Source organism: Microtus ochrogaster (genome assembly GCF_000317375.1).
Source record: "Microtus ochrogaster isolate Prairie Vole_2 chromosome 6 unlocalized genomic scaffold, MicOch1.0 chr6_random_2, whole genome shotgun sequence".
Lineage (NCBI taxonomy): Eukaryota > Metazoa > Chordata > Mammalia > Rodentia > Cricetidae > Microtus > Microtus ochrogaster.
Window position 1 is genome coordinate 6,146,050 of NW_004949095.1, and position 23,410 is coordinate 6,169,459.

The 23,410-nt window shown below is 38.6% G+C and overlaps 1 protein-coding gene across 5 annotated transcripts in view; it reads right to left on the minus strand.

Moving 5' to 3' along the window:
- Positions 1 to 207: 207 nt before the first annotated feature.
- Positions 208 to 23,410, minus strand: part of Rasal2 (RAS protein activator like 2) — a 284,303-nt gene continuing 261,100 nt past the window's right edge. For 3 of the 5 annotated variants that reach the window (XM_013352533.2, XM_026787569.1, XM_026787570.1), the window contains 5 exons: positions 14,676 to 14,810; positions 12,732 to 12,934; positions 10,797 to 10,884; positions 8,259 to 8,289; positions 208 to 5,736 (listed from right to left, as the gene is read on the minus strand). In XM_013352533.2, the coding sequence (XP_013207987.1) occupies positions 5,594 to 5,736; positions 8,259 to 8,289; positions 10,797 to 10,884; positions 12,732 to 12,934; positions 14,676 to 14,810 (600 nt within the window). In that variant the 3' untranslated portion in view covers positions 208 to 5,593. The remainder of the gene's footprint in view (positions 5,737 to 8,258; positions 8,290 to 10,796; positions 10,885 to 12,731; positions 12,935 to 14,675; positions 14,811 to 23,410) is intronic. The other 2 variants (XM_005363926.3, XM_005363927.3) reach the window with 1 other exon arrangement.

Below are 23,410 nucleotides of genomic sequence, written 5' to 3' on the forward strand. Positions count from 1 at the left end.
GTCCATCCTACTCATAAGTATTTTACCTGAAACTTGTAAAATTTTAAGGCATGCTATTCCTAATGCTAAAATGTATCTTCAGAATAATATCCCAGTGTTCCAAGTGTCCTAAATGCCTAACAGAGAAGTTAGAAGGTAGCACACTACACAGATGCATGCATGATAGAAGCAGTACTGTAAATACAGTAGCAACTTTAGTCTGAAATGTTTAAAGTTAAAGTTTATTTGTATTTTTTGTAGGAATATCAATAAAAGACCTCAAATGTATCTATATCTGTACATGTACAAGAACCGTCAAAAATTATTCACAGAACAAAAATAAATCTTTTTTAGAACCCAGGTAATGAAATGCAGATATGGATCACATATGGAACAATCTAAGTGCTACAAAGCACAAAAATATGGCTTTAAAAATAAAATAAAATCTTGGGTTTTGTTTTTCTAAGGTGAATTTCTTTCTTGAAATAAAAAATAAATTATTTTGAACTATCTTTGTAAAATAGTCATGTGTATTAACACACTCTTATTAAGGCCCTGGAGATGAAAAACAAAATCAAATTTGGAAGATAAATTCCTCACAGGTATGACTCAGGTAATTATGCTGCTGTCTGCTTGAGTTGACCCTAATATAGCTAGAAATATCTAAGCACCAGTCAAAATTCAACCTTTACTACTTATTTTAGCTTTTTTGCAGGATAGTGGTCATAGAGTTAATTAGCATTTAACCTTTTAGTGAACTGGAAGTTGAAAATTTCCTTGAGAGTTTGAAAATGACATATCCATGCTATTTATATTCAAATGCTTGACCACACACAGAGGATGGGGACCCCTAAAACACAGCTATGGAAATGCCACCACACCAACAGTTCAGTCTGGTTTTCAGTTCTAAGACTTCCTAGGGAACAATGAAGGCATTTGATAAAAAAACAGAGTAGGAAATTAAAATGTGTGTTGAAACACGGGGTCAAAGCACTCCTGACCTCTTCGTGGGTGGCTTGCTGCATTGACCAAGGCTAGCTGGGCTGCTGCTCAAACACCTGAGCATGAACTGGTGAGGAACCAAAGCTACTTTCTGTATTCTGCTCTCGGATGGTGACAGTCATCTGCTGCTCCATATTCTCTTTGCTACCAATGACACCTTGCTCAAGTCACTTTAACTTATATATACATATAACACATATAGTACATTTTAAAGAGAATATAATTTTATAAAATCTAAAAAACAACAACAACAACAACAACAACAAAAAAAAAAACAAAACCTGAAGGAAGTTTGGGAACTAGTAGTTTATAAAGTGGATAAACATTTTTTAAGGGATGCCTTAGAGCTGTGTGTGCCTGTAGGCATGCACAGGTTGTCTCAGGAGCTGCCTTTCCAAATACACATCTTAGGAGGAGCCAGGGGATACAACTCTACTTGCTTCTTTGAATTTCTGAGGAACCAAGTTCACTGGATCACATGTCTTCCTCAGGACTTTTCTGAAAGAAATGCTCTCTCTCTCATGCCAATTCCATCACCCTCATCCTTTCAAAGCTCCAGAGCTTTCCTAGATGGGTCGGTGACAAGAGGGTGCTCTAGAAGAACTGAAAACAATTATTCAAACATATAAAACTGTGTTCTTAAAAAATTTGAAATTTCAACATTACTTGCTTTTAAGAAACAAGTCTAAGTTCTTTAAGTTAATAATAATTTTAAAAGGTATCCTAGGTATGGAGTGGGAAGGTGACTTTTTACTGCTAAGGCAAAAAGGAGAATTCACCTGAAAAAGCCAAGGGGTATAGAGCAGAATGTCCCTGAAGTTGTTTAATCTGTAGCAGAAGGTGAAAATGAAGAAAAACTGTGGCATGGACTCTGGAGCTGCTGAGTTTGCCAGTGACATGGCTAGTCTACGGTCCAGCCTGGGATCAGTCAGTCTGGTGACTGAGGATCCTGAGAAGACTGCTTCTCCTCGCTCAGTTTAACAGTTCTCAGCAACTGTATCTGGGAGGAACCAGACCTAATGTGGATGGAAGCAGAACAAACACTAATGCAAACCCATTTGATGGTAAGTGTCCTCTAGAACTTCAAACAAAACCCCTACTCCTAAACTGCTGTATCTGAGGACACAGAGGGAGCCAGGGCTCTGGAGAGCTGACGTTCCATACAAGAGCCATGGATACAGTAAGAATAGGGAAACTACTTCTGAGATCATGCTCGGCCCCAGTGCACACACTTGATGTTTACAACTGTCTTAGAAACCCTCACCGTTTCTTCACTCTGCAACCCCATAACAGAGGACAGGAGCAGACCAATTCTGACCAACTTGATGGTAAGCAAAAAGGCAAGAACAGCCATGGTAGCATAATTACCTCAGTTTCCATACCAAGTAAAAGACTACCAGACCCAAACAGCAACAAGGACAGACACTGAAGTAACACTAGTCTTATGGAAACAGGACTTTTTGCAATTCTGTAAAAGTCTGGAAATCTTATTCCTCTAGTGATATAGGAGAGAAACTGGAAGCCCCTTTCCTGATCCTAGTAAGGCTGTCCTTGTTAATGGTAAAGTCTTGTCCTCTCCTGAATAAAAGCTACATAAGCACTTAGCCTGAATACCAAACCCTATCCAACCCTGGACTATTCTCATAATGTATGTGCTGACGTGTTGACAAAAACAGGGATCGTAAGATGCAGCTACTTAACCCAACAGCTTTTTAAAAATCTCACACTTCCTCCCAGTAAAACAAAATGATGTACCTATTTAATTAAAGAAACACCATGTAAATTAGTACCTGCTGCTGTCTTCTATTCTCAAAAAATTCAAAATAAACTTGATAAGATTGCAACATTCTCTAAAGAAATATTAAATATATATAAATTAGCGTTTTGAAACAGGGTCTGAAGTAACTCAGGTTGGCCAGGAAACTTCTGCTCCTCCTGCTCCCACTCCTGGAGTGCTGGGATTGCAGGCCTGTGTGCTACCATCCTAGTTCATGTGGTGCTGGAGTTTGAACACAGGGCCTCTGGCATGCTAGGCTGGCACTCTGCCAATGGAGCTATGCCCTAGCTCAGAATAATATTTCTGATAGGTTAAAAAGATGAGTAGGCTCAAAGGATAATCTCAGATTTCGTATCTGGCAACAATGCTGTACTTCTGACCTCTAATCCTCTTACTATTGCTGTGATTGTCCTTCTTTCTCTTCAGTGATGATAACACAGTGGCTGGAGGGTCTCATCATGTGTCTAACGGTTCTGCAATTCAGTCTTGCAATGCATTCAGACCCCACAGTGCTAACAGTTACAGTGTTTTCATCATTACACTTATTTGAGCAGCTCTGTAACCCATGACCAGCACCTTGAGACCTTCTCAACAAGACATTATCATATCATAAACTTCAGGCCGTTGAGACTAAGAATTGACTAGGTTCTCTATGGTACTTTTGTAGGGTTCTGAAGAGTAAAGAAAACATTGCTAAGCTACAAACAAGAAAAGAGCTATGCTTACATTCCCACTTCGCTCAATACAGGCCATTACTGCAAAATCAAAACGCTTTTCTCTTATGAAGTAATTTTTAACACACTATGCCTCAGCTTGGAGAGGAGATACAGCGTCATAAAATAGCTGTTAAGGGTCAAGAAAACACTCAAGTGGATATGGAGGCCTGCAGTGAGACGCTCCTGTTTAGACATTTGTCTGACACAAACAGGTAATTAGGAGGAGCCCCTTTTCAAATGTAGTCGATTGAGGGCTCTTGTGAGGGTGCTGAAATGCAAGGTCAGACATAAAGGCCAACCTAAGGGTCAAGTGAGACTTGGAATGCATGCCTAGGACTTGGCGGAATCTATGCCTGGGCTTCAAACAAGAGAACATGTTCTCTTGTTTTCTTACAAATATTCTACTATGTAGAAACACATACTCCATGCATATGGCTCTGTTATGTCTCCCTCTGCATTCTTTACTTAAAAAAATTAATCTTAAAGTTTATAACTTAAAAAAAAACATTAACTTATTTGAGAAATGCTGTTTTTTTCAATGTAAAACAATGTAGAACTTGTTTAAAGAGATTCCAGACCCTTTTTAAACATTATCTCTGTATATCTGACAGCATAAAAGGTATGAACATTTTTGATGTGCACATTGTATGTACATATGTGTGAATATATGTATATATATACTTATATATATAATATTTGTTTAACCTGCAGCTAACTTTCTCTACCTCTGGTAATTAAGCCTGCATTCCAGATGACGTGTCACACTTGAGAGAAACATGGATTTTCTGTCCTGTATTAAAGCCATTAAAGATAAGCTGGGTTATTCTTGCTGAGTCTACCCCAAGTGTGGAATAACAACTGGAATGTGCATCCTCACATTCTGTTTTTTGTAGCAAGATTAATTATCATTTTGAAAAGAAAGACAAATTTTAGTTTTAGATTTCCTTCCCAAATTTTATGGAAGGGATAAATAGAAAGAAGCAGCAATTTAAAAGTGGTGATAAAATCCCACAGATCTGTTAGTATGGTGGATACAATCTTTATCCTAAGCAAAAATACGACAAATAGGAAGAAAAAGTGTAGTGGGAAATATTCAGAGATTCCTGCTCTGCTGTATTAGCCCTTTTCTGTGTGAAAGAAAGGGTATTTATTCAGATGGCTTACGAATGGCATACTTGAATAACCTCTCCAGTGTAGAGTAAACCCTGTTGGTGCTGGCTGCTCCAGGCACGGGGAGGCAAGGGCAGCGCACATGTGAAAACGAAGATGTAGAAAGAGACACAAATATTTATAGTTCTGTCCACTCTAAAGAGTAGTAAAAACAAAATGTAGGAGTAAAAAAATCAAAAAGTCCCATATCTAAAACAGAAAATTCCCATCTGTTATAGATGGAGGAAACAAACATACTGACAGGAGTTCAACAGAAATCATTTCTAATTCAGTTTTGATACAATCAACCACTTCTATCCATGTCCTCTGAAATAGCGACTCTATAAATCTGATTACTGTCTGATCAGAACCATCTTGGTTGATCAGTAGCATAAATTACTGTTTTGTATGGATCTTGGTATTTGCATGTCTTCCTAATGGTAAGGGACTAGGGTGGGGCTTTTACACTGGCAGAAGAATCCCTGAAAAAAATCATTTTGAAGAAGTCCTATTGCACTCCATGTGCTCCTAATCCAATACACAGAGCCTCTACTACTAAACCGACAGGCTCATTTCTCACTCGCACTTGGTTCCTACTTTTCCTCCACTAAAAACTGCAGTGCTTTCAAGAGAAAAACAATAATAAAATAGTAATAATTAAAAAGGTAATCTACATTATTAACTTCCTTTTGGTATATTACAGTGGTATTTCTGTACATGGCGCAGAACTAGGTTCCCTATGTACATAGAGACACTGGGGAAAGCATCGACATTGGGAGTCTTTGCTTTATGCCCTGAAAGACAAGGTTTCTTTCTTCATTTGAGAGTTTCTCACCACACTGCTACTTGAAGCAACATTCTGTAAACCTGGAGGGTTAATGAGCTGGGGACAGGAGAGCTGGGCAACTTCCTTCTGTCTCCTCCCACAGTTTGTATTCACAAAGGCCATCAGCAGCTGCTGTTTTTGAATTCACCATTCTCCGTGATGGAAAGCTTGGTGGGGTTGGTGGGAGAGATGCCATTGCGGACCTGCATGCTGTACCGCTCCTTCACTTGAGTCAGCGCACTCATCAGTCTTGTGTTGGCTGAGTCCAGGGACACGATCCGCTTTTCCTACAACACACCAACCATGGCTTTATTCAGGCTGCATGGAGGAAGGCACTTTCTTTACTGAATCATCAGTCCAATACTTTCCCTCCAGCACGGTACACATGGTGCTCCCCAAACAAATGGAACGTCTCTGCCTCTTTCTGCACATTGGTTAGGTTCAGCTCCCCCTCCCCTTAATCTCTCTTTTTTTCATTTCTGCACAACAGGACTTATTACCAACAATATATTGAGGTATTACTAGGCTGTCTTATGAAAATGACACCATGAGTCAAGCTGCCTTTATGTAGTAAGTGCTTTTGTAAAAACTGAAACATGGATATTAGGTGGCAAAGAAAGAAGCACCAGAGGTTTCATTTCACAGAAGAGAAGTGCACGTGATCCATGGGCTCACCTCCCAAAGAAGGCATAATAGTCCCATCTGAGAAGAATTCACATTGCTCAAATTAAAGCAATACGTGGTGGCAGTTTAGACTCTCCAACAAGGTGAGGATGCAAGAGCAAGAGGAGATAAGAGCAGCCAGAAGCTCAGACCAAGGAGTGTTTGAATATGGGGAGGGAGATGTGGCTGAAAGGGATGCTATAAACATAACACATGAGAACAGACAGAGAACACAGGCTCCTAGACCCATTCCAGCTCAGTTACTCCGGAAAAGCTACCCAGTAAAGGGCATGCTTTCATTTTCTCTTGAGTTTTAAAACAAACAAACAACAACAAAAAAAAATCAATGCTTTAGAGACAATATTTTGGAGCTATGGGTTGTTGACTATCTACACATCCACCAGAGAGAGGGGACAAGAACAAAAAGGTACAGGAGGATAAAACATTATAAGTCTCACAAAAGTTAGTGGAGACTTTAATCTTTAAATCATCCCAGAACTTTCCCCAACAAACACCAAGTATGTATTTTTCGGAAATAATGGCAGAGAAGGACAATCCTTATCCATCATACTCATAAATGGAAAAGAAAATAACCCACGAAGATTGACCCTAACACCAAACAAAGCTCTCTTTTCTGGGAGTCTCAGAATTTACCCAGAAAGACGGACAAGTTTAAGGCACTGTGTGGTTTAAAGCGCAGCAAGAGGGCTAAAGCTGCTGCTGCTCCTTCTGTGAAAGCAGAAGCTACACAGGGTGCCAAACTAGCACTGCTCTGCTGGAGCCACACTGCTAGGAGCAGCCTAGTCACTGCCCTGGGGAAGTCTGGGTAAAGCCACAGCTGACTACAGCAGCAAACAATACTTGCCTTTATCTATCTCTCACTTTACTGGGAATAGGAAGGTGTCTCTATGACAGTAAAGGTGGTGGCTACAGTTTCAAATGTGTGAAAAAACAAAAGCAACCCAACTCACTTCACTATTCATGAAAATAATTCTCATTTTTTTGCTGTAAAACTCAGGCAGTTTTTACATACAGAATCAGTATTATTAATGAGCCACTTACTGTATAAGACTTTTTTTTTTTTTTTTTTTGTTTTTTCGAGACAGGGTTTCTCTGTAGCTTTGGAGCCTGTCCTGGAACTAGCTCTGTAGACCAGGCTGGTCTCAAACTCACAGAGATCTGCCTGCCTCTGCCTCCCGAGTGCTGGAATTAAAGGCGTGCGCCACCATCGCCCGGCAAGACTTTTTTTTTTTTTTAAAGAAAGGTGATTTGTTTTAAGAACAGGAGAAACTCAAAGATTTGCAAAGCTTTTAAAAACAGTAATTACTTAAAAATTATAGCTAGTGGAATTTAGTGGGAAAACAAATACAGCTTTTTTTTTTCAAAGATAATAAGTAAGGACAGGCCAATAAAACCATAGGTAGATTCCAAATATAATGCCCTTCCTCACAGTGAGGAATGACCCTAAGCAGAATAAATGGTATTTAAAATTTTAATACATATTTGTTTCAGTTTGATAAATTTCTTGAGTATTGTATAATAAGTGAAAATTTGTGCCATAACTTGTAATTTCTTAAAATATATAAGAAAAGGTATTTCAGCATTGGGACAAGTGACAAGGCCCCAATACTAAGGAAAATAGTATTTTGGGGGTTCATAAAAAAATTAAGCATTCACAAAAACAAAGCAAGACAATCCTCCACTCCCTCAAAAAATCAAATTGAGTATTAAAGAGTCAAAAAAGAGTCTGAAAAGGACTATAATTACATATTGCCTGTAAATAATAACTGATATCAAACAACCTCTCCTCCAAGACACCTGCGAGTTTCTAAGCAGAGAAAATCCCTTTGGAGTTCTTCCACTGCCAACTTCTCAAATAAAACAGAAATTAAAGGAAAAGCAAACAAACAACCCCCTCCAAAATAAAAACAATCTCAAACAGGAAACTGGATCTTTTGAAAGTTAAGTTCAGTTGGCAAAAGTTGCTATGACATTTGATTCTGCCTGGCTTAGAACACAAAGCAATCTAACATGCCTAAAAGGAAGGACTCAACATGGGAGTGCCAGGAGCTGGAATGTATAGGAGGCCAGTGCACTGGCCAGGGCTGGGAACTGCTCAGCTAGAGAACGCACAGGGATTACTTGCCTGTTTGAATTATCTCATTTCCATTTATGACCTGTAATTTAACACAGTGGAGATATCACTTGCAATAATAACTAGGCAGCTGCTTTGTTTTTCGTAGGAAGTGGCCCCTCTCTGTTCTCCATCTATTCACATGGAGAGATCAGGAGTTGCAAGACCTCATGCCTGGGGGTCAAAGGTGCCTGTCCCCCCCCCCCTCTCTCTCTCTCTGTGTGTGTGTGTGTGTGTGTGTGTGTGTATGTATAAAATAGAGATTCCTTGGTGTCATCATTGTGACCCCGGGTCTGTGCGCCTGTGTTTTGTAGCATGAACTGATTCAAGGAGAGAAAGAAGCTGAATTCCCCAACAAGGAAGAGGGGCTGCTGAGAGGTACCCATTCGTGGGGTACCTGAGAGCTAGTGTTCTGATAAGTGCTAGAATTAATCCTATCACAAAGAAGTAACTGTTTCCATTTTAGAAATATTTCTTCTATTATTGGCACTAAGTCATATGCTGCAGATATAAAATTATGGGTTACCTCCTAGTGAGACTATTATTTCCAAACATGTCTTCATTTAAGAAATAAAGCCAAGAGGGCTACTCTGTTCCAACAATCACCTAAGAGGTAAGACTCGTTCTCACAGAAAAAAACCTGGTAAAAAGTCATTTGTTACAAAGAATACCTAAGTATGTACATCTTTTGCTTTTATGATTCTATGCACCAGTAAGCCGACAGCTTGGATTGAGAAAGCTCTCTTTTAAGACATTATTATATTTTTAACTGTCTTTGGTATTTATGATTTGTGCTGTGCCTAGTGCAGTGGTTTTCAAATGTGGTCCAGTGGACTGTCTGAGTATTCTTTAGGGATCTCTATTAGATTTTGCAGAGGAATGTATGGTATAATAAAGCCGATGCTTTAGTGTGAAACATCACATTTAACAGACCCCAGTAAGTTCTGACCCATTAGTTGAGGGGGTGTTCACGGTTGAGTGGTTAGTGGGAGCACTGGTTTACGGAAGGTGCCCTATATGATTGGTTCCATTAAAATAGTCCAGAGAACCAAGCTTTTTGAAAACCAAACTGCCACTGGCCGGACTATACATTTGACTGACTGAGAGCCAAGGATACCATTTCTTCCTCCTCTGCCCAGTGATACCATCCAGAGGATTAACTGAGAGCTTTTGACCCCTGGTCAATCAAACTCCCTTTCTGGATTTCACTTTAGTAACCATGACTTTTGCTTTATACTCAGATCAAAACTGGGGATAGGTAGAGTAGAAACTCCCTACAAGTTAGTGACAGGGTTGTCCTGCAGCCAGCATACACAGAGCCATACTTTGTTGCTGGCAAGTTCCATTTGCTTAAGACTGACTGTTCTACTTCAGCACTAAGATCTCTCTATGATTACTAACAAGGCTTACCACTCCGCTTTATACTTATATTGAGATGCGACTCCAAAGGGAACTTTTCAGCATCAGTTTTTGTGATGAATTGCCTTCTTTATCTACATTATTTCTTTTAAGTTTATGGAGTGATTTTTTTAATTGGATAATATAACAAGAAGGCCTTGGCCTTGTTATTACTATTCTTCCCTCACTTACCTTGGGGATACCTAGAAAGAATTAAAAAATTAAAAGAGCAAGTAAAGTAATTATAACATTTCTCTGTCTCAAAATAGGCCAAAAATAGCCAGACTTTGAGTCTAAAACATTTTGGGAGCTATGCAGGTGAGAAAACATCACAACTCATAACTAGCTTCTAAGTCTAGTGAGTTCCAAGAAGGATGAAGCCTGTGAAGCATTCTTCTCGTGGCTATGTTCCCCATCTAGAAAACAAACCTCATCTTACACTGACCTCATAAGGAAACTCAAATGTTGAAGTACACGATTCTACAGTGATAAAGCAACAAGGAATTGGAAACATTCCCTACATCCTGGATTTTGCTCTGATCACTGGTGTCCTTGTAAAGGGCTTGTAGAGGCTACCATCCTGTGGGGGTCAGCTATCATAGGTTGCAATTTTATCAAGATTTTTTTTTAATATCTAAAGAGGTTCTCTAAGCATAGCATCAACAAAGAAGAGCAGCCAAGCACATTCCAAGCAGAAATGCCAAACTCTGAACCAAAAGAATAACAAGGAAAGCTATCTTCTACAACCTTATCTTTCCCTACAATTTCTTTACTAGGACTAGGTGTTGAAGGCAGTGGATGTGACTGACAAGACCGTGAAGAACACAGCCAAGCAATGGTCAGAGGAGGTCACAAGGCAGGTACATGCAGTGAACTTTTTACAGTTACCCTTTTAGAGATGTCCTCTTTTCTACAAGGAAGGAAGCCAACTTCATCACATATTAGGCTAAGATTTGTCAAACAACTACACTAAATCATAATATTTTACATGCTAATATTAATGCTATGTCATAAAAAAATCATTGAGGTCACATGAAAACTCATATCATTCCAAGGATAATGTCAAGAAACTTTCAGTGTCTCATTTTCTACTGCTTTACTATTTGCAGTATTAAAAACAAGTACTTTCTACTAAGTCCAGGGCCTGCTTACCTGTGCATCGATTATTTTCTGCTTTGCATCAATAACTGCTTGCATCTCAGCATGATCCTTTTTTAATTCCTCTTCCACAGCCATTAGCCTAGAATGTGGTAGGAAGGAAGGATCAATGTTTTCAAAGGCAGAGCTAGGTAATACAGAAATTGAAAACCTTAAAACTGGTGGTTTCCAACAGAAGACCTATTTTATTGCACTAACCTTTTTTTTTTCTTCTTCTCCTCTCTCATCTTCCCTGAAAGAAGACATCCTAAATTGATTCTTTTACCTCTGGCTGGGCTCCCTAACATTTCATTTTCTTGAGAATAGTATTCTCATAATTGATGTGGGAGTGTCATATATCAATCTGTTGATTTCATTGGTTAAGTAATAAAGAAACTGCTTGGCCCTGATAGGTTAAAACATAGGTGGGTGGAGTAAACAGAACAGAAGGCTGGGAGGAAGAGGAAGTGAGCTCAGAGAGACTCCATGCTCCCCGCTCCCCAGCAGAGACACGCGATGAAGCTCCGACCCAGGATGGACGTAGGCTAGAATCTCCCTGGTAAGCCACCTCGTGGGCTACAGCAGATTATTAGAAATGGGCTAGTCCAGGTGCGAGAGTTAGCCTAGAAGAGGCTAGATAGAAATGGGCCAAGCAGTGTTTAAATGAATACAGTTTGTGTGTTGTTATTTCGGGGCATAGGCTAGCCAGGTGGTTGGGGTGCTGGGGAAGCAGCCCCGCCGCTCTTATTACAACACATAATCATCTTCCTACTAGATCACCCCGTTGTCAAACATCTTAAAATAGCAAATGAACAATAACAAAACAAAAGGGCTATCTACTTTTTAAAAGTATTTCATGTAGCTCAGACTAGCCTTAAACTTGTTGCGTAGTTGATGCTGGCCTTGAACTCTTGGTACTCCTACTTCTACCTCCTGAATGTTGGATTATTATGGGCAAGAACCACCATGCTTGGCAGCAAACCATCTCCTCTTACTCTCAAGTTACACTGTAGCTACCGTTCTATCCTCTTCCCTTGCACAGCTATGTTTTCTACAGAATGTTCTAGTAGATCGTGTTTCTCATTTACTCCTCACATTTCAACCCACTTTTGCATGACTCCTCAGTTCTACTCCTGTGGCTCTCAATATGAGATCAGTTATTTTCAGGCCACTATAACAGTGACCCTTTTCCTGTTCTCCCTCTCTTTTTAAAATATTATTTATTTACTTTTAATTTAATTTACATTCAAACCACAGTTCTTCTCACCTCTCCTCTTGCCCCCAGCTGTTCTTCTCTGATTTTATCTACAGCATGTACTGAAGCTAGTGGTTATGAGTCTGAAGTCTAAGGTTTGATACCTGACTCAGATTCTAGGTCTCCACTATGTTACTTTGGACAAGCAACTGTTGCCTATTTCTCTATCAGTTAATAAGCAATAATAGTATCTGTTCCAGAGGCCAAGATGGAAATAAAACAAAGTACTATTTATAAAGTGCTTGGCCCACAGTGAGTGCTCTGCAAACACAGCCAAATGGATCTCTTCTCACTCTCCTTTGTTGGCATCCATGGCACTTTTTTGGTCCTCTGGCCCTAAAGACATTCAGTGAGACTTTGTTTTTAGACTTGTCTGGGAAAATTGAGTTAAATTTTAAAGATTTAAAAAACCCAACTTTCATCTAAAATTTCATACTAAATTACCTCCTTTTCTCCCTAATATAATTATGGCTAAAGAAAAAGCCTACCTTATCTTCATGGTAAGTACACCAGATCTCACTTGGTTTAATATCTGAGAGCCAGAGTCATTACATTTATATCAAGTACCACAGAACAGATACACATGGAAGAAAATGGCTTTGGGGGCTGGGGTATTCTTTTGAAAGTATTTGGACATTTCTCCCCACCTTGCTGTACTTAACTAGAGCCAATCAGCTACCAATTGGTCCTCTAACCTGCTGATGATGCTCTTCATCTGGCTGTCCTTCTCCTCCTGCTGTCTGCGCAGCCGCTCCTCACTGTCCTCCAGCCGGGCCTTGTACTCCAGCAGCAGCTTCTGCATCTGCTGCTCCTGCACCAGCAGCCGGCGCTCATATTCCTCAAGCCGCCGGCTGGACACTCGCAGGCGCTCCTTCAATTTGCTAATTTCTTGTTCATACTGGCAAAGGGGAAGAATCATTGATGACAGGAATAATATTGGCTTTGAAGTTACTGCTGCACTTTCTATCTAGAGAACCCCAGGTGACATGGTAGATGTTGTCTGACCTGCATGTCCTCGCTGCTGCCCCGGTTATTTAAAAGTATTGGCTGGTATAAATGCTACATAAGTACCACTGTGGGTCTAAAACTACATTATGAACCTTAACTTGACATTACGAATTCTACAGATTTATATACTTTTCTTCACATTAATCTACCAATTGTGGCAAGCCAAATCCAATCCGTAATGGTATTGAATAGAAGGGAGAAAGAAAATGATTAAGTAATTAAATAGTTAAATAAACGATTAAATAGAAGCCTGACAAAGGACTTAGGGCAAAAGCTAGCTGTCTACAAGACTTCATGTCATCACCTGTACTGCAGGATTCCTAACTCATCAGACTACCTTTACTCCACTAGGACTCGCCCTTTAGACAATTCAGAGAACAGGCAACATTTCTGATAAGCAACTAAGTCAGTTAATACAATTTAATGACAGAACAGGCTATTACTGCTTTTTCCTTAATTTTAAAAGTATCAAGTATTCAGGTCATAAACAATGACAAGGGCCTTCATTCTCTAGAGGACTAATTAATATTGTCTGCCCTATTTTCATGATGTGGCTTTCTATGTTTGACCTGGGAGCATGTACTGGAATCTATCTATGTGCTCACTAGCCTTCTATAAATTCTGTAATTCAGCTGGCTACTTGGCCCTTTAATGTACTCGAGTTCCTGTGGACAGGGTTGCTAGTGCAATCGAGAGTGAAACTGTTCCAGGCAGAGTGAGAAACATGAGCTTCCTGATGGGTGGGTTACCTGTACTCACTAGTAATGATAAATGTGTGCAGTGTTTGCTAAAATACAGCTTACATAATAACATCTCATTTCACTGCTTATCCACTTCACTGCTCTAAATTATGTTGGTTAATCTAGAAGGCTGAAGCAGAAAGCCTTAGGACAGCTCTGAAAGCTTGGGTTGCATCATTAGGAATAGCTTTATGTTTTTCTAACCCCCCAAATAACCCCTTATCTAACTGTCAATTAAGTGTGACATTAAGATTATTGCTTCATTTTTTCCAGGTCTGTTTTTCTTAAAATAAGTAAATAAATAAATGAATAACTAATCAATCAAGCAAACAAATATCCTTAACTTGAGAGCTGGAGACCAGAAGACTGAATTTTAAGCCAGTATAGGGGTGTGTGTGAGATCCTGTCTCAGAAAACAAACCCATATGCCTCAAAAATATTATATAAAACCCCTCAAATAACATATATCTCTTAAATAATTATCTGTATAGCTAGGTAGTCTTTGCAAACAACACAAAATAAAACAAAACAAAAAAACCCCAAAATACCAAAAGAACAACTAAAATATAAATTTACTGTTCCCAAGATTTAGATCGTCTGGTCCTAAAGTAAATTGTGAACTTGAAGATGAAAGTTTATAGAAATAATAAACATTCAACTAAAATAGTCAGAAACATGTATCAGAGTTCTTTCTAAATTAAAGCAGCCTACATTAAAAATTATGACACTCCTCCTTGGCATCACAGACACTACTGACTTATGATACACACATGTGACGGTTAATACAAGAAATAGAGACAAAGGCCTGGGTTATATAGTGAGCTCCAGGCCAAGTTTTGTTTTCTATCAGTTGTGGGGCCAGTAAGCCAACAAAGACAAATTAGGTTCTACCTTCTCAGCATGCTTGACTTCATCTTGATTTTGTTCTGTTTCTTCCACATCTTCTTCATACTGTCCATTGTTCAGAACCCAGGCTGCTGTCCTTTCTACTGGAGACATTGTGGCAGAATCCACAGGTGATTGAACCTATATCAGAGATTTTTTTATTATCATTTCCAAACACTAGTTATGCTTCAGAAAGACAATTTAAGTGTTGTCAGTTCTAGGTAAGAGCCTATTAATGCTAGGGCCAGGGAGTAAGGAAAGAGAATATGCATCTGTATTAGGACAAACCATTCTGAATTCATACACATAACTTCCAACAACCATTCTTTTTTTTCTTATAAAGAAAGCCTAAACATTGCTAATTTTCTCAGTAAAACAAATGCTGTCAGCTATGAAGTTAACCCATTGAAGCTAAGATGACAGAACAAAAGAAAGGATAAGCTGAACGCTCAGATGATGGGATGTCTGTTGAACCAGGAAAACCACGGACTGAAGAACTGGCTGTTGCTAAGCAAGCTCACAGATGTACATATCAGAACGCCAATACTGAGCTTTTATATTCATCATTTAGAAAAAGGGAAGTGATGATATTTATTACTTTTCTAGAAGCTGACTTCCTGGTGTGTTAGGACCGTTTAAGAGTCTGTAGGCAAGAAACTCCGTGGGCCTTTTGTTTGTTTATTTAGCTGTGTTAGATACGGAACTCAGGTTTTGTATGTGCTCTAGGCAAGTGCTCTACACTAAACTATGTCTTCAGCACTACAAAGTTTGTTAAGAACATAAGATCAAACTATGAATTCCAGATGGTCTAAGTCTCTAAAGCATGTTTCTATCTAGTCAGGATAGCAAGATAAATGACCTTTCTTATCTTTCTCAATATAAATATGCAGAGTGTTAAAAATTCGTCTTGAGCAGCAACTCTGCCACTTAGTAACTAAAACATTTAATCTCTTAAATTCTATTTTCCTCATCTATTGAATGAAGATGCCATCATCGTCACTGTTCCCATTATCGACCTGATCATCTCACAGGAATTCTGTGGATTGGTAAAACTGCACGTGTTAGTTTTTTAGGCTGCCAGAGGCAGGAAGAAGATGTATATATGTTATATGTGTGTGTATAAGAGTGAAGGAAGATGAAGAGGAAGTGGGGTGAGTGCATGTACAATAGTAAGAAAAATCTGTGTGTTTATGCTAGCTTTTCACAATTAAAATGTTTTTTTTTTCTTGAGGAACAACTCTAATTTTCATAATTGAAGAGAATTTTCTTTCCCATGCCAAATTATACATTTTATTTTATTTTTGTCTTTCAAGACAGGGTTTCTTCTGTGTAGCTTTGGAGTCTGTTCTGGAACTTGCTCTGTAGACCAGGCTAGCTTCAAACTCACAAAGATCCAACTGCTTCTGCCTCCTGAGTGCTGGATTAAAGGTGTGCGCCACCACCACCCAGCAGCCAAGCTATACTTTAAGAAACTTTAAAACATTCTAGAGTAGAACTCAGTTAAACTCTAAATAAAAAGGGATTTTGATGCCTGTGAAGGTTAGAAGGAAAGATGAAAAGCCTGTCTTCAGACACTTTATAAAAACACAAGGGCTCATATAGGCTGTCTTAAAGGTTTGAAGGAGAACTCTGCTCAGTAAAGATGGCTTTATGCTGAGGAAGGATGAAGTTTACACACACACAATTGTGATGACTGTGTAGAAATTCCCTCTCTAGGCCGGGCGATGGTGGCGCACGCCTTTAATCCCAGCACTCGGGAGGCAGAGGCAGGCGGATCTCTGTGAGTTCGAGACCAGCCTGGTCTATAAGAGCTAGTTCCAGGACAGGCTCCAAAACCACAGAGAAACCCTGTCTCGAAAAACAAAAAGAAAAAAAAAAAAGAAATTCCCTCTCTAAAGTCATGATTTAGCATTTGTACATTTTAGTCTTAAATTTCAGTAACTTTGTACTTAAAATTCTACTTCAACTTCTACTACAGTTATATAAATGCTTATTATACTTCATTTATTTATGAGCCACTTTTTACTATATTTAACTTATTATAAACATTTATCGCTTTTAAAAATAACCTTTTATAGTTACCTAAGCCACTATGCTAAGCAATATCAGTAGAGCCATAAGTTTGATACTATGTCAGTATGCACTTATATATTCAAATATTAAAGGTTATATTGTTCAAACATGTATCATTTACATAACTAAGTAAATACCTATATATACTTAAATCATTTTTGAACATAATACTTTGGGAACTCTGGCCTAGTGGATGCAGTATCATCTACAAAAGGAAGAACTATTCATATCAAAAGTTACAATATTTGACATGGTGGCACATGCCTCTAATTCCAGCACTGTAGTTTCTGTGTATTTGAGGTCTGCGTGGTCTACATAGTGAGTTCCAGGACAGCTAAGACTACATAGAGAAAGGCCCTGACTCAAAAAACTAAAAGTTGTAAGAAAAAGAGACAAAAAGTGAAAACATTTGGTAAACTGCAAATACGTTATACACAAATACATGTGTAGTTTTCCGCATGCTGAATGTGAAGAGCACAGGGCAATGAACTGTTTCTGTACTGATTAAGAGAAACAGAAATAATGGGTTTAATTTTCTGATACAAAACAAAAAGGGAAGCACTGAATCATAAAGAACTGATCGATATCAATGTTTGAAGGAGACAAATGGCTTTTTAGTTTTACAATTATATTACTTTAGCACAATTAGGGCACATGGAAGCTGCTGGACTAGGATTTTCTATTTCACAGCAGTTTGAGATAAAGTAGCTACTTTGTAAGCTACTAATAACCTTATTATTAAGAATTTATTAATTAAGGGAGTTACCCAATAGCTTCCTGCTCTCAATGGTTAATAAGATACTGAATAAACTTTCTTTTCCTGTTGTTTATTATGTCTAACTTTATTATCTATAACTCTCCTTAGTTCTAAATGAATAGTGTGCCTAAGAACATACAGATCTCACCTTGAAAAGCATATTAAAAACAAGACAGAAAAACGTAGGTGGTCTAGGCTTGAGATGCTCTGTGAGATTTTAAAGCAAGGGTTGGTTCACACCACTAACGATGGTGGTAGCTCTATTGTATTTTTAGGAGGACTAACACAATACCCAGTGAATTGTGAGAGATTGGGCAATGAAAACTGGACATCTCAATTCTCTTCTTATTTTAATGGTTGAATTTTACTCTGGGTAAAGCGTCAAAATAGTAATTATGATAAGTAAATTGACAAGATGGGTCAGATCAGCTTTATTCTTTCTGTTTATATCATATCCTTTAGAAAATCATGAGTAGAAAATAATATGGAAGTCAAAAGTAGCTACTGTACTAGAGTGGAAGAAAACAGAGGTAATTTTGGTTCAAAAGTATTAGAATATGTGCACTACAGAAAGTCTATAAACTAGCTTTTATAATTTTTGTTTAAAAAAAATACTGATTTGGAGCTGGAGTTACAGGTGTGTGAGCTGACACACAGGTCCTCTGCAAGAGCAGTAAGTACTCTTAACCACTGAGTTATTTTTCCAGTCTTGTTATTTTTTTTCTTTTGGTCTCACATGGCAATTACATCGCCACCAAACAAACAGCACTACATCATACAATTCTTTTGAACTACAGTGAATAATTCAATGTATGAGAAAAGTTCAGTAGAATTTTATATATTAGCACCGAGTTTTCTTCAGAAACCACTGCACTGTTAAAAGAAGGACACTGTTCTTCCCGTAGTCCTTTGGAAGGACATCAAATGTTTTTCATTAACAATTATCCCATCTCCTTTTTATAAACTGGATATATAACAAAGTTTCTTATCTCATAGTCAAAGGAATGGAAGAGAATGGCTGGTAAGTGGTTCAATTTCATCCTGCTCAGCTGTAGCCTTAGGAAGAGCATTTATAGTTGCTTGACTTTCAAGAGATTCTGAATTAAAATGAAGCTGGAAAAGACAGAAAAAGGAGGATATTCTACAATCTCCTTTGAGTTGATGCTATATAGGGTTCCCCTGGGAAAACAGTGCTCGAGGACAGAGAGGCCTGATACAACAGTTTTGCTGATACTACAGTTCGTCATAGCCTGGCTCTGCTGGGACAGCTGGAAACAGGCCAGTTCCTCTGCACCTTGTGGGTCTTTACTAGATATAAACAGCACTTGGTTTCAGTTTCTTCATAGTCTGAAATAAGTTCTCCTAAATGAAAAACCAGTTTGGTATCAACACCAAAGTAACTCAACTCCCATGGTTCTTAAAGAGTTTGGTTAGAAGCGGTTTCAGCAAATCCAAATGTGAACACTGCAGCATGACACTGAAGGGTATGTTACATGCCTATTTAAAAGGGCTTTCAAATTCAAATTTCTGATATACTAAGTCTGAACAACTCAAGTATTTAAAATAAATAAAGTCTATTATTTGTACGAAATACATGATATGTAAAAAATAAGTAAGAGAAGAAATGAGAGAAAAAAAAGAAATCTAGAAAGAGGCTCAACGGGTCAAAATATTCCAAATTTCTTGAGAAAGAATTATTTCTTAGTAAAGTGTTTTGTTAGGATTTTCTTTCCTTCCTACTCACTATTTGAGAAGATTGAAGCCAGCCACTCTGCTGACAAAGGCTCTCTTTTGTGCTAAGATACAAATGGAATTTGCATGGGACACAGCCACTGATAATTATACAGAACAATCCCCACAAAGAAATTCTCTAGGTTGAGAGAAAGAAAAAAAATTCTCAACACAATTTGCAATTAAAATATGTACAGGAATTTGCCTTAAAAATGTGCTGACTACAGAGAGGACTCGTGAGATGAAAATCACAAGACATGGAACGAGAATAAAGAGTCACAACACATTCCAAAGAATAGACCATTTACTTACTGGACAGAAAAGTCACAAACTCGGACAATCAAAACACTAGGTTTTGACTTCTGTGATAGTGGCTGCTATATGAAGATGAATATTTTAAATCTGTGCCAAGACCTCTCCCTGTTGCTGTGCCACAGTTCATGGTAGTACAGCTATTCCCTAATTCATCAGGCTGTAACAGAAAACTTTAAGTTAAATTTGTTTTTGGAGATGATACACATCTACTGCCTCCTACTTATCTACATAGTCTTCTGTTCACTGTGGAAGCATGTTCTGTGCTTGTGTAACAGGTATATTTTCTACAGAAAAAATACTGTCAGTAGCAACTGGTCTTAGGCAAATGCATAAAAATTATAAGCACAAGTACTTTGTGATAGGACTATATGATGGAGGAAAGCAAAATGGGAAGTCAGAAGTAACAGGAGGAAAATTAAAGCACGTTTTTGAAAGAAAAGTTTATTTAGTACAATGTGTGGAGAAGTTAGGTAGGTAACAGCAACAGTACTGCCTGCCCAAAGAAGAGAATTTTGATTTTCCTTTTCTTTTCAGGACCGAACTGAATCAATGTCCTTATCAATGAGAACTTTTCTGCTTCTACCTCATCCTCACTGCCCTCTAGCTGCCCTAAGCTAGAGGGAATGTTGCATTTCAGCTCTAAAATTACTTAGCTTTTTATTCTTCTTCTAATAAATACTTTAATTCTCTGAAAGTAGTTACCATCAACTGGAAGGTAGCACAGAAACATGTGATGAAAGTAAATTACAAGAAGGCTTACACAAATGAAGGTCTTTCAGCAAGAATCATGAGCATTTCTGTATAAACATATGTGTGTATATAAAAGACATGTAGGCCAGCTGTGGTGGTCCCAGCCTGGGGAACCTTAGGAATAAGTAGGATGACTGTAGCTTCTGGTCAGCTTGAGCTATATATACATGGAGCATACATGATTTGTCCTTAGATGATCCTATTAGATCAAATGGATCAGTACAACCTTGTGAGACAGAATACACACCAAAAGGAAGAACTCAACCTTGAGGAGCTTTGTTCCTCCGGAAAGAATAATCACCTGAGATCCTTTTCCTTAAAAGTTGGCTTTCAGAATAAGCTTAAGCTCATTCTCAACTTCTGTATCTAAGGATTCTGCAAATATCCAACTTTTAAAATAAAATCAATGCAAGGGCAGGGGGAAAGTTCTGCTGTAGTAGCAATAGGGCAGAGTTAAGTCAGGAAGAACCTCCCTGTAAAAATGTAGCTATATTACACAGATGAACTGGGATTTTATTATAGTCTTCCTGAGCAGTTATTCTGTTCCCTAAAAGTATGTCATAGAATTCTTTTAATCATGAACTCTTTAGAATTTATACCCACAAGAGAGGACAGGGGCTCATCAGTCCTCACCTAAAGCTGGAGAGCTACTAACAGCTGATAGCTTCTGGAAGGAAGGTTAAAGGTTTTTTTGTTTAAAGGAATGTGTCTCCCTGTAGGCATGCTCCATTCTAGAGGATGGCCCACACCCACGAGTATATAGGTAATGTTGGAAGGTAGAGGGTGAGGAGATGGGAGTGGGAGAAGAATATCATCAAAATACATGTTTGCATGTATTAAATTCTCAAAGAATTAATGAAAATATATACACACTATACACAGAAGTTCCAAAACTAGTTAAGGGGGCCACGTGGGGGAATTTCAAGCAAAAAAGATAGACTTTAGGTAGTATGATGGAAGAAAGGGAAATAATGGGACATGAAAGGTTAAATGGTGGTTGGGGGTGGGAAGGGAGCATAGAGGAGGTGGTATGGATAACTATCACTAAAGACCTCTGAAAATGCCTCATGGAAACCTACTACTGAAGATGTGCTCTCTGTCTCTCTGTCTCTCTGTCTCTCTCTGTCTCTCTCTCTCTCTCTCTCTCTCTCTCTCTCTCTCACACACACACACACACACACACACACACACACACTTAAAAATTACTCATTAAGGGCAGTACATGGGGAGAGAAGGGTATGCCTCACTCAGGCACCAGAAGCAATCAAATAAAAGAGTAAGTGCTAAGTCAGGTTACCTTGTTTTGAAATGTTGGTCAGCAGGACCCCATAGACCCCAGGCAAACATTTGAGGCTATAGCCATTGCTCTCGGTTTCCCTTGAGACCTTGAAAGATGACCTTATTGCTGAAGACAGTTGAGTCTTGGGACAGTCGAGCTGCTACAGACCTGGAAGCTTCATCCCCACTGACTGGAAGGCCCTATGTACGCTACTGGGGGGCGGGTAGTAATCAACAGTCTTCCCAGCCGTGAACCCTATGATCTACAATAACAACTGGTTTGGGAAGACATGTCTAAAGAGCAGGGCTAGAGAGATGGCTCAGTGGTTAAGAGCACTGACTATTCTTCCAGAGGACCCTGGTTCAATACCCAGCATCACATCACAGCTCACAACTGTCTGTAGCTCCAGTTCTAGGAGACCTGACACCCTCACACTGGTATATATGCAGGCAGAACACTAATGAACATTATAAAACACCAATGAGCATTATTAAAAAGAATATATGTCTAAAGAGCAACTAAAGTCTTAGGATTTAAAGCCTGTTACATAGACAGAAATCATCCTGGTAGTATTAACTGGGCCCAAATCCCATCACTGGTTAGGCAATAGGTCTTAGGGAACAACTTAATATTATCCTGCAAAATAAACACAGTATGAAACTGATACCCTTAATTTCTTATCTTTATACCAACCCTAACGAGAGAAGCTTCTTTCTGTAGTAGATGGTGATTAATACAGAACAACTGGCCAGTATGTAGAGAATAAACTCTGAAGTGCTCAGCTCTAAATGGGACATCAATACACACATCTTCCCGCTTCAAGGCTCAGGGATCATCAGTGAAGAGGGGGAGAAAGAATATAACAAAAAGATGTAGCTGATTTTGTGAAACATTATTTTCTGGATATGACAGAACTACCACATACATTAACTCATAGCAGCTGTCACTATATGTACATGATTAAGCCAGCCCAAATCCCAGCATAGCTAGGAAGCGATCATTAAGTTCTACAACTAGCTGAGATGCCACTGGCACCTGACTGTTTCTGGGGAAGGGAAAGTAAGTTGTTCTTAGGGATGGGGCTCTTGAAAACCTATCCACGCTCCAATATGTAGTCCTATGCCTAAGAGGACTCAAATGTTTTGTTTTGTTTTGTTTTTGAGAGAGTGAACACATGGAACTGGGATAGAAAAGTGGTGTTGGAGGGTAGGGAGAAGCTGGAGCGGAAGGAATGGGGATGGATTTGATCAAAATAGATTATATGTAAGTTCTCAAAGAATAAAAATATCCAAGCCAGGTATAGTGGTGCAAAGCTATAATCTCAGTGCTCAGGAGGCAAAGGCAGGCTGATTTCTGTGAGTTCAAGGTCATCCAGGGTTACTTAGTGAGACCCGTCTCCAAAACTAAGTAAATAAATAATAAAATAAATATATATTAAAAAATTCCACAAATACAAATTACAAATTTTTTAGGAAATTAACTCTTTCAGATGAAACAAACATAGGGGGGCAGTGGAAGAGAGACCTCTAACGTTATTAGCTTATATCTGAGGGCAAAATATGATAAATGATTCAAAATGTCATGCATAATTCAAAATATGATACATCCACATTCTGAGAAAATAAAATTTCAAAATGTATCAGGACTGGTGTGATATCAGCTGGACTTGCCCATGTATGTAGTAATATAAGGGATGTGCAAATATTTCAAGTACTTATCAACCATCTGTATTTCTGTATTTTTTCCTCTTTCCCTTGTCTCTCTAGGTGTTCAGTTGTTTATCTTTTGAGCTAATTCCAGGAAAAGGCACATGGGACTTAGTATTTCCACAGGGAG